This window comes from Cimex lectularius, unplaced genomic scaffold, assembly GCF_000648675.2.
Source record: "Cimex lectularius strain Harlan isolate CLEC.00 unplaced genomic scaffold, Clec_2.1 scaffold376, whole genome shotgun sequence".
NCBI lineage: Eukaryota > Metazoa > Arthropoda > Insecta > Hemiptera > Cimicidae > Cimex > Cimex lectularius.
The window spans coordinates 239,895-252,621 of NW_019392894.1; the positions used below are offsets into that span (position 1 = coordinate 239,895).

General features: G+C 37.4%; 1 protein-coding gene across 1 annotated transcript in view; it reads left to right on the forward strand.

The window, feature by feature from the left end:
- LOC106668884 (paired mesoderm homeobox protein 2B-like) overlaps window positions 1-12,467 on the forward strand; it is a 66,362-nt gene extending 53,895 nt beyond the window's left edge. The window contains exon 4 of the mRNA XM_024229147.1: window positions 11,546-12,467. Within this exon, the coding sequence (XP_024084915.1) occupies window positions 11,546-11,709 (164 nt within the window). The 3' untranslated portion in view covers window positions 11,710-12,467. The remainder of the gene's footprint in view (window positions 1-11,545) is intronic.
- The last annotated feature ends 260 nt before the right edge of the window (window positions 12,468-12,727 follow it).

The window sequence follows — 12,727 nt, forward strand, 5'->3', positions numbered from 1 at the left end:
GAAGTATTGAAGTCTGTTCACGGGTCTCCTCTACATATACATATCACTATCAACACTTCCATCAATAAATACGCTAATAAATATACTGATGGACAAATTTGTCGCACCACTCAATTTATTTAGTTTAAAATTAAATCCATTATATTTCTACATTAGTTACAGGTAATTAAGAGTTATCATAGCCCGAATAAACAGTAAATAATGCTTTGTTTACATCCTTTGTTTAATTTTGTACTGATTAATCCCATTTCCACAAGAAAGAAGTATCATATCCTTCCATTTTGCTACGCCTAAGGATTGCGTTCCATTAATCTTTTTTCTTTGTTGATTTCATTTGATATTATTCTTATTCTTAAACCTTTTTCAATGGCTCCAGTCAATTATATGAGTGAGTTTGTGTGTCAGGGTAATAACGTTATTAGAGGAAGGAAACAGGCAGCGCAAAGTCGCCAGGAGACTGAGTGTAAATCACTCTACAATATGAAGGGCTTTTCGGCACTCAAGAGAAACAGGACTTCACAATAGAAGACTAGATGTACAGACGAGAGAGTCGATAGATTCATCAGATGGGCGTAATTTCATATGGAGACGGTTAGGAAAAAGGTTAGCCCCATGCTGTATGGTCCCTAGGTTGCATTCAATAGTGGGTCATTGATGTTGTGGGGTGGCATTTCCTTGGACCCGCGCACGGAATTGGTTGGAGTGCGAGGAAGATCTCCAACTTCACTGAGGTACTTACGGCATATAACCGAAGGACATGTAGTGCCATATCCCACCACATCGATGAGAGATTCTTACTAATGCAGGGTGATGCTAAGCTCGATAGAACACGTATTGTGGATGACTACTTGGATGAGATTGGAATTGGGCGCTTGGTGTGGCTAGGTCTAAGTCCAGATTTGAACCCAATCGAACCCAAAATTTGGGATCAACTTAAGCGACGAGTACGACGGTGAAACCCAGGTCCTAACACTCTAGAAGAGTTGGAGTAGGCTGTTTTTGATGAATAGGAAAGAATTCGTCAGGATTTTATCAAAAGTCTTTTACAAAAAAAATGCAAAAGCGTTTAACGTTAATTCTTTTCTAACTACTTTACTAACTGTCTACAATTTAATTATCAATAAATGTCCTATTTTTTACGTTTAAATTTAAGGGTGGTGCGTTTATTTTGTCCATAAATATAAAACAGTTCCGTGACCGACTGACAGGCAACTACAGAACAAACCGCTGGATCTAAAGGGCTGAAATTTCGACAGTGCTTTCCTATAATGAAATGGATAGCTTCTAAGAAAGGATTTTTTGAAATTCATCCTTAAGGCGATCATATGGACAACTTTTTACTATGTGCAGAGCGAAGCGAACTGAAGAAGGGAAAAATTTTAAAAACAAGACATTATATTAGAAAGCCGTACTAGCACTTTGCATTGCTTTAGAAAGGTACGCTAAAACATTACCGTGTGGACGAAGTCACGGTATGTAAATACTTTTTATACACAACACATAAAAGTGTCTACAGCTATACATTTACGCTAATAAAAACTTTATTAATATTATAAAAATATTTAACACACAAAAATACATTATATACAACAATACATTGCAGAAGACCCCTAATTTGTAACTAAAATTGGAACCTCGCTGTTTCGGCTTTTCGTCATTATCGAGGATAGACAGACCAGAAATGATCGGAAACGGTTACCCTCTGACGCTATACATTCATACAAATGTATGGAACATTTAATACTACAAGCTTTATTATTTACAACTATATGCAATAGAAGAACCATTTCAGAGGGATTATTACTATTATTATTATACATTGTTGAAATAGTAAAACGTGCTTTTCTCGCAGAGGCAGTAGAATTTTATTAGGAAAGAGGATGACTCCAGTTTATGGAGTGGGCTAGAACAGAGATTTGCTGATTAGATATTTTAATTGTTGAAAGGAGTCAGATGTAGGTTGCACTAATGGGCCGGTTGGAGGCCAATTAAGATATTGGATGGAATTTGTTAAATATAGGGAAGTATCGACGTGAGCGAAAAGCGTCACCGTGGAGAAGAATGTCAAACGTGTGGTACTGTCATGGAATAATGTAGTAGCCGTCGGTTCCAATTTGGCCTCAACGTCCCCAGCGGCCATATTTAATTCAGGGACGGAACCGGTTTCAAATCCCTGTACCAGGGCCGTATGCCTGGTGTCAAACAATATTTCATTGGCGGACCCCCGATCATTTTTCTATAGAGGCCGAACTGTTGCTCTCCACCCTTCCCCAGTCCAGGCCCCTCCGCCCTTGCGAGTACCACTGACGTTTAATCTAGAAAATTGCTGTGTCGCCCGTCGTTCGTTTAGATTACTGTCAGGCGGACCCATGTGTGCCAGCCACTCCCCCTCTCGCTCCTCCACCACTTCCATGCACCCTCCATCACTATCCCTCAACCTCGCCCCCTTTTTCTTACCCTCCTCTTTCCTTTTATTTCCCCACTACCTTCTACTCTATCTATTTCGTCTACGAATCCGAACCTATATAATTTCTGTATCCTCATATAAACAGATAACCTCTAGGGAAAAAAAAACACATGTCACCACTTTTTAATTCTATGCCATGCTTAATTGGATGATTTTAACGTATCCCGTCGGGCCCATAACTTGTATCCTCCTCCTCTCTATTCATCTAGTTCCTAATGTTTTTGCTGGATTTGTCTGGCGAAATGCCGAAATTCTTCTCAGGAGCATGGAAGAGGCAGACATGATGAACAGGGACGATCAGGTACAGATCATCACCGCGCAATCTTACCCAACGTAATAACAGTTAGTCCATTACTACATTTTCCAACGAAAATAATTCTGCTTTGCGTCTGGCTTTGTCAAATACTAAAATTAATAGTTTCAGAAGATGCTTTTTCTTAAAAACCTTCATATCTCACGTAATTAATTAATAATTACGTTGAATTTTTACAATATCTCACCATGAACGGGATTGGACTATTGATTATGAAAAGCCGAATAGTGAGGGATCATCTAGAAAAATAAAGTTTTCAATTATTAACAGGCAAAGTTTGGATCTTGCTATACCTGGAAGTAATCCAGTAGTAATACGGTCTTTCAGAATATTTGTGGTCTATCTTCCATAACGACCAGTTTCGGCTTATCGCCTTCTTCGGCGGTGGGTTTGTGCTTTATTTTCCTTTTTCGTGTCAGTTATACACATCTGTAAATTGAGCAGGAATAAAGGATATTGCGAAATACCGAAACACAAATTTGACAGACCAAACAGTAACAAATTTCCATTTTTTATATATGAACCTAAACTTATTATTGTCGTGTATATCCCCCTTTCTCTCTCTCTGTCCCTCCCTCCCTCTCTCACTCACTCACTCACTCACTCATTCACTCACTAACTCATTCTCACTGACTTACTCTCTCTCTCTCCCTCCCTCCCTCTCTTTCACTCTCTCTCCTCCCTCTCTCTCCCTCTCTCCCTCCCTCTCTCTCTCTCTTTCCCTCCCTCTCTCACCCACTCTCTCTCTCTCTCACTCCTTCCCTCTTTCTCTCTCTCTCTCCCTCTCGCCCTCTCGCCCTCTCTCACTCTCTCTCTCTTTCTCTCTCTCTCTCTTTCTCTCTCTCTATCTCTCTGTATTAGGTGAGATTAATGGAGGACCACTTTCGATGCGTAATAGTTGGAAAGTAGTGAGCTCCTTTTTGAGAAGAAGTCCATACTTTTTCCCATTATTTCAGAGTTGCGGCGGCCAATTTTCTCTTAACGAAACTGCTGTATGCTGCTGAGTAGAATTCTGGGAGGTTTTTATCTTGCTACTTGCTCGGCTAACATATACTTCTTTCATCACCCAAAAGGCCTGCGTGTGTTCTCACCCTGGCAAGTCGAGTCTTGAGATAGTAATTCAACCCAAATGGGCACTAATGGCATGTGATAGGAATCCTTTTTTATACAACGCAATGCAAATGATGACTGTCCATTCTAATAATAACTTTTTTCGACAGCTTTTCTTCATAGTGATTATTTTGGATTTGTATTTTTCCAACAACAGTAACAGCTGTACTTCACATAGCAATATTAAGATGTACATCCATTATACTATTTCAAACAAATCAATTGGTAGAATAGAGTTCACAATCCTGATAAATCCAAACAACTCAAAATGTCTGTAATAGATTTGATCTCTCTGACAAGCTTGCCTTAAGGTATAATTTCGCTTCTTTACATTATACCAGAAGAAACGCTGAGGACTCCCTATGTCGGGATCTGACCATTGAAAATGATAAAATATTTTGTGTTGCTGTTCGACAGAAAAGTAATTTTTGATAATCTATACATATTTAACAGACATTTTGTCACAAGTGACAAGTGATGGCCTGGGCACGTCCAGATTCAAGCTGTGTATTGTTGCTACCGGTGCTTATATAAACCTTTTTTGTGGAGTAAAATCAAACTGCTTCTCACATAGCAAGCGTCGTTTATGGATGGAAAACATTTTTCAATCTATCATCACTCTTTCCGGTATTTTCCCTTAATGGGAAGCAGACTTATTGGCCTTTTTTTTGGATGCATCTACTTTACACTCCTTGCATGGCTTAATTAACAAGACTATTTCTGATTGTTTCCATATTTTAGGGGAAACACATTGGGATAAGCAGCTGTTGTATTATTTGGTATACGAACAGGAAGGGTTCTTTCTGTTTAGTTTATTGGCTTGAACGGATTTTTTTTCAAGTACTAAAGATTAGAGGGGCTCTCCGTTTTCATGCAGCTACTCTGTACCCTGCGTTCCAGATTCCCAGATTCCAGATTACCCTGACCAGAGGCGTTACAATAAGCTTTCCGCTAATCTCGCTTATACTGGTTTATTTTGTCGTAATATCTTCTTCTCACTAAGATACAGTTTCTTTCGGTTGCAAAGACCATCATTAGTGGTCGTTAGTTGCTATTTCTTCTCAATTTTTTATTTGGGATAACATAAGAGTAAGTACGCGGGACCACCTTGATGTGCTTTTATATTATTGAGCTCTTAGTTTTTTCTAACTTGTTATGCTTGCATCACAAGCACGTGTAATTAGCTCAATGAATAGTTTTCCCATACAATCAAGATTTGCTCTAGAGTTTATTAGACGATTGAACGAACCTCTGTCCATCGTCCGATTTTAACGGTAACCCCACCAACTCAGTTGCGCAAGTTGATCCTGAACTCTTTCCAGTTTGCTTCTTATCTTGTATTGATGTCTTTATATGTCAATCCTCCTTGGAATTGTTGCATTTGTCATATTCCTCACAACATATGCTAAAACTCTCTTAAAACTCTGATCGACTTTCAGTGTCATAATTTGTCTATGAATGCACAGTCTTAAGCATCCAGTAGATAGTAATAGGAATATTAAATCAATATTGCCTTGATCGCGGCTACTTTGTGATCCCACGTTTGTTGGGGTCGACCTTCACATACGCAAGCTGGGTTTACACCGCGATTTTACCAGTCCAGTAAAAAATAGATGTTGAGGGAAAGGACTTCTTTGTGTGGATCCATTTTTGTTTGTGTTTTACAGCTTTCTCCTTTTTCTGGGGATGAACATTCGATATCCTTACTCACATAGGAAATTGGGACGAGATAGAATTAAGGTGCTTTGCTTTCTGATAAGGCAGCATCTTTTGCCATTTGGTTGAAACCAACTCGTTTCCCTCCGTTCCTTGATGGGCCTGAATCCCTTTCAGCGCAATATTCCAATTTTCATCGAAGGTGAGGTGCCATACGAGCTTTCGTGTTGGTTCTGCATTTAAGTCCATCTTTTGACAGATTTTAAAGATACGATGGATGTCAGGCTGGTGGAGGTCTCCAACCAATCTATCACCTTGAAGATTGCCAGTAATTCCTGTACTCAAAGTCTCATTCCTTATACCCCAATAAACCTTAGCTGATCTTGACAGGTATAAGTAGGCATATAGTAGTAATATAAGTATATACTATAAGTAGGCGGGCTTTGTCACAGATTTGAAGTATATGGTGAGCCAAATTCTGGTAGAGCCTTATTCCAACGTAGCGAAGTGTTTGGACTTGTTCGAGGCATTTTTTCCAAAAACATACGGAGAGGGTCTCCTTAAAACGATGTTTCTGCTTATTTATAATACCTTTCACTTGGAATAGTTACACATTAATTTATTTGTACTGCCCATTTTTCTATATTGTTTAGTGCCTCGTTAGCTGAATCTTTGTTCTTGTCCGATTACTAAGAGTAAATCTCTGCATAAAACGGTAACATTTTCTGGGTAATTTTGTTATAAGAGTGAGAATTATATATTGTGGTCCAGTAACCCAGTCCGTAACAAAAGCTTCATTCGTGAGCAGACGCTGTACCGCGTATGTACTCAGTCACTCCATGCCCATGGGTAGAGGAAGCTTCTGAGGCTTTGGATAATCGATGGTCGCCAAGCGCCATCCAAAGCTCCTTGGACGCCCAAAAACACCATAAGAACACTCTTCCCGTTATTAAGCAGGTGCTGGATATCCTTGTTTACTGCCATTAGTGCCTCCGTTGTACTCCTCTACTGTCTGAAACAGAATTGTCTGTCTTAACATTCTTGGTGATGTGTTATTCCACTACTGAGGAGCTTTTCTAGTACTTTACTCATCAACGGGAGCAAAATAATTGTGTGTTTGTGTATGTGTGTGTGTGCTACAACATGAATATTTTATGATAGCACAACATACATATTTTATAACGTATACTTTATCGTAAAAGCATAGTGAACGAACGAACATGTGTTGAACCTGCAGCTTGATTTCATAAACCATTATTATGGTCAAATGTCGACGGTTTTGCATCCCTTATTTGAAATGAAATATAAAATATGCAGATACTGTTAAAACACAGGAGTTTTGCCCGTTCATCATATTTTTAGTGCAGAAGAATCAGAAATTTCATGCCCATATACGTGTGTTCTTTTTGTTTACCACAAATCCGACCTAATTGTCCGTATGTGGTCAAAGTAGGATTTAATTTCAATTTGTTAATCTTTCTCACTTTTTCTGCACATTGTATTGTGATTATCTTCTCAATCGCAAGGAGAATCCAACGTATTGATTCTGCAGCCGCATTGGCAACTTATTGTCAAGGGCATTGCCCTGCGTCCTGAGAAGGTCAACCAGTTACAATTTCCTCCGTAGTATCCTTAATTCGGTCTTAACATTTTTGATATTCGACCCGGCTGAATCTTTCTTTGTCGTTCTTTTCAGCAGTATAGGGATTTGGTCATTTTTATTTGTCTATTTATCCGCATTATTATTTTTTTTATCTTCACCTGTTCAGCCAATTTTGCAATTTTCAAATTCAGCAAATTTTGCAGTAGATTTTCAATAGAAGTTATGGAATAACCAAACGCCCCTCAGACCAACACGTCAGCAAAAAGTCTAGCGGGTCCAGACGGCCGGCCATCATCTTAATGAGCACCTCTTAAAACTAGTATAAAAACTCTAATCCCCAAATATCCTTGCCTTACTCTTACGATAGCCTTCTGCCGTCACTCTGTCGGTTTAAAATTAAACATTGTACAGTTTTGACAATAAAGTTTCTTCTTTTTTAAAAAAGTCTTCTTCGAGCGATTATTTAACTTCGATGTTTTCGGATTAACCGATGCTAAAACCACGGATAACACCGCAAAGGGGAGAGTTTAATGAATATCGCGGCGATATTCGGCGATGTATCAGAGACGACTGTGGGCATTGGCGTCGAAACCGTGCCAAACTGGAAGCATTCGCGCTACAACCATGTTCAACGCCGGCCGACCGGAAGTCGACGAAGCCTCCAGAGTGCCCATTGACGAATGAGGCTATCTTTTTGTGGTTCCTTCAACAGAGGAGCAAAGGAATGAGTATTTCTTGTCCGATTGCTAACAAATTTCCCACCGAAACTGAAAAATTGCAAGCGATTGAAGGTTAGTTATGGTAACAACATATCCAAAATAAACATATATTTGTGCAAAATGCGTTTTTAATTAATTTTCTTTTCATTTTTTTTAAGAAGTCGGATTATCCGAGGTAGGTCTGGTCCCGACAACCTCGGTTGATCGAGAGTCTCCTGTATTTAAAAATATCCGGTATGATTTTTTATAGCGTATTATTTTATGTATATTCATGTACATGTATTCATGTAATTTATGTACTTTTCATATATATATAATTTTTTTTAAATCAAATTTACAGTTTATGTGTAATGTGTGGTGATTAGTGACCGTTAATCGATAATTATTCAGAAATCGTGAGATGCGGTCTGGTGTGATGTAGGTTTCAGAAGAACATTTTCTTTACCGTGCCAACGTTTCGATCTTTATTGAGATCATTTTCAAGCTCAAAATGTTTGTCTTCTGTGTAATTGTGCCATTCTTGCGTGTCGTGTTGAGAGGGCAGCTTGAAAATGATCTCAATAAAGATCGAAACGTTGGCACGGTAAAGAAAATGTTTTTCTGAAACTTACATCACACCAGACCGCATCTCACGATTTCTGAATAATTTATGTGTAATGTTAATACAATCATGCAGATCTATTTTCCTATGCTAGAACGTTAGTATAAACATGTGTCACTAACTTGCTCTGAGTAAAACGTTTACATTTTTTTACCTATGTATCCATAAATCATCACGATTTCTATGTTTATATTGAAATAATAGGAGATTCCTCGTACCAACGGTCAATATTGCATTTACTCTCGTGATCACAACCTGCTCGATTCTTAGGGTGTGATTGCTCTTATAAAATATTTCCACTGCCCTCTGGAAGACATTCCATTCTCTAGGAGTCTAAGGGATTGATTTTTACCCCGGCCTTCAATTATTTCCTTGGCAAAGCTGAAGGAATGAGGTATTGAAGCCCCAACAAATAGACACAATTTCTAGCTTTTGAATTTAAACATTTATTTCCAGAATCATTTTTAGATTGTCTCGTTTTTGCAAAGGATTTTTTTTATAAATTGTGATACTTGATCTACCAATAGAGGAATAATTGTAATTCGTTAGAATAGATAAGAATAATCTCGTCCACTGACAATTCATAAATTCATTATGGTGAAACCATAAATTTCAATATTGCAAGTAGATGTTCAAATTTGTTGACATTGTAATAATTATTAATAATAGTTTTAAAAAATCTGATGGAGGGAATAATTTCTCGAAAGCTTGGCGAAGGTAGAGCATATTTTTCTTGTCATTCAACATGGCCTTATCCCAGATTTTTAATATAACATTATTGCATAGTATAACGCTTAGAACAAATGTACGTAATTGATCGGTTTTATTGTTTTAAACACGGTTATCATTTATTTCAGACCAATTTGTTGTATTATTATTATTTTCACCAGCAACTTTATTTGCAATAAGTAAAACTTCATAGCATATTCATGATCAAATTAAACATGATAGGAGACGCCATCTACTGGGACACGCCCTCATACAGTTATCACTGAGACAAATCCATAGGGCTAGGCCATTGTCTCTTCATCCAACGTGGAGATTTTCCAGGTGGGTTTAGTGTGAAAAGTTGTTGGACGACGGGGTTTGGGTTTACAGAAAGGGTACTGTGGAATTTCTGGTAACGTGTTCTTACAAGTTCGTGAATGAATGGAATATGAAGGTGAGTGTGTTTATTCCAGACATAGAAAGGAGCATCAACGATTTTTATTAAGATTTTGGATTGGAATGACTGGATATGGGATGAATTGGAATGTTTGGTTGAGACCAAAAATTCCACTCTGTTGGTCATTATCGGACGAATGACAATTTTGTAAACGGTTAGTTTGTTATTAAGGTTCGGGAGAATCGTTAATCGAGTAGTCTTAGCGAGAATTTGTCATGTCGTTTCAGGCCCATATATCGTAATATGCCAGCAGTTGGTATCAGTATGTCATTCATTAGTAATGACAGCTGCTTACACTGGGTACAGCTACTTTCTTAGTGCCAAAGTGACGAACGCATTTCTTTTTCGTTCACTTTGATTCTCTATTTGCGGTAACAGGTAGGGTGAGATGACATTGCAGATAGGAGCTTACTACCGATGGGTTGGAGTTAGAATAGAGTTTAGCCGTGTTGTCGACAAGCGTGTGGAGATGACTTTTTTGGGGAAATAGAAATGTCAGCAGTGTACATTGTAGAAAGGATCGTGCCAAGGATGATTCCAGGACTCCAGATTTTACCGGAATATAAAAGGAAAGGGAGGGCAATAACGGTCTGTCAGACAGGATCGCAGGGTAAGATAAAAGGTACTGGGAAGAATCTTCTTGATTTTCCACAGTAAACCTGGGCATACCCAGTCGAAAGCCTGGGCTATATCTAGGAAGTAATGGTGTCCACCAAACGATGCACCTTCCGTACAGTGGATGTGAGCGAAACCCAAACTGATGAGACGGTAAAATTTTTCTATCCTCTAGAATAGGCATTAATGTTTTAAGCAGTTTTTCAAGGATATTCGCTAGAATGGAACGGAGTCTGGCCGGACTAGGATCTTGGAAGTTTGACTGGTTTGTTAGATTTCTGATCATTCTAATTTATTTCCAGCGTATTTCCGTTGAATTGGGAAATACATGGTTTTAAAATGGGTTGTGGCAAGTAAAGTAGTTCTTTTTTAGGTAAGCTGTTCAACAATTTAGGGGTAATTAGGTCGTGTACTGAACCCCCCCCCCTTCAGACTATAAATTTGATTTCTACTCTTGAGGAGAATTAGCCATAATAATAATCCATGTAAGTTTAGCCGTCATAATTTGATTTATTTAATTATTTCAATTAATTATAGTTTTTATCTAAAGTTTTGGTTCAGATCAAAAAGTTAGCGTCAGGAGCGGGATTCGTACCCACGACCTTCGGCTCAATACGTCGCTGCTCTAACCAACCGCTTGAACCAATGAGAAGTTTGTGGCATGGGCGATCGAAGTCCCGCTCCTGACATTAACTTTTTCATCTCAACCAAGACTTTAGATAAAAAGTATAATTATTTGACTGAATTAATTGACACAATAATAATATTTTCCTCGAAAATCTAATGCATCATATTCCAGCCGTTGTTCGAGAAATTTGGTTTTTAGGATCCTAGGTAAAAAATAAACTTTGTTTCAATTGGTCGACCGAAGTTAGTTTAGAGACGTATTGTCGAAAAATGTGAGAATTTGAAGGTAACAAAGCAAATGGAAATGGAAGATTCCAACAAACGGGATAAAATGGGAAGTCAAAAAAACTTGGAGGACCGTTTTCCTTGTTAAGTTCCGCTCCCGGATATGCAGAACAAGAATATATAAATAAAGCAATGGTATAATATATGCTAAAATGTTTATATTATAACCAGTCAGGCTAGCTTAATAATTTACATTTTCCTGACTGTTACCTCAATAAAAACAGTCAATATTCAAAGTAAATATTTTGTTTGATAATCACTAGCAATTGTACGATTTGTTAAATTTAAAAAAATCTACATAACGAATTTCTAGTTCTTTTTAAATTGTACACAAATACTTTGTCATCCTATCTTCACATTAATTAAATTCTTTTGTTTTTGCAGGGAAGTTGAGCGAAGAAGTAGGAAACAACAACAAATGGAACCAAATGGGAAGTCAAAAAGAACTTGGAGGACCGTTTTCCTTGTTAAGTTCCGCTCCCGGATATTTGCTCAGCCCAAGTCATCACCTCCACGGCAACAAACTGCCCAGCAACCACCTCTTCTGAACTCCGCCCTTTTACAACAATTAACCACCCTTCCCTTCCATCCGCTCTACATTGTAAATATGTAAATATTATATTTAATGATTCGTTCACCCTATAATAAGGGAAGTGTCTAAAACTAATTTAAAAAATAAAAAGTAAAAAAATATGAATGCTGCTTACTCCGAACGAGCTGGGCGGAGGAGAGGGCTGCCGAATAAAATGTCTTGCCGATATCTCGTCCTTATGGTTATTAAAGAAAAAAAAACCGGTAGATTTTTTTGTTGTTACCTTTTTAATTGTTCGTTAATTTAAGCTGAAAAAAAAGGTTTCGACGTAAAAATTTCACAATACTCTACGCTTCCTGGATACCGTCAATGGCATACATTTTTAGAAAAGGTTGAATAACAAAACAGGGAGAAATTAACATTTCGCGGTAAACAAATAGCAATCTTTGATATAAAAAAAGTGTCATGCTATCTGTTTATTGATCTTTGTGATCATTGTCGTTTATAAATATGTAAATATAAATCAAGTCAGTCAGAGAATGCCTCAATTTTTTTACTTGCTTACTTAATTACTTAAAACAAGAATAATAACTTTTCAATGAAAATGACTGACAAAGGAGATAAGCGATGAAGTTTACGTTCTATTAACAAAAAATTACTTAATAAACTGATTATTAAAAAACCAATCACTTGTCTGTAATGTTCAAAAACGTTTTCCCTTGGTATTTGAATGTTACACTAGAACCATTGTGTAGCACGTACTTTTTAAATTGAATAATGTAAAAAAATATAATCAAAAGAACACGTCGATCTGGCAAAAATATTTTTTATATCATTGTTTTTGTTTTTTGTAACCTAAATATAATGTTAATGTTATAGTATTTTCATGACTGTCGAGACATTAGTAAATACTTATTTATTTTGTACATTAATGGACCTTTAATTTTGGGTGTTCCTTTTTATACTCGATACTTTGAAATAATAACATTAATTATCGTGTTTTATTTCAAATCCATGATCTTTTAAACACCTAT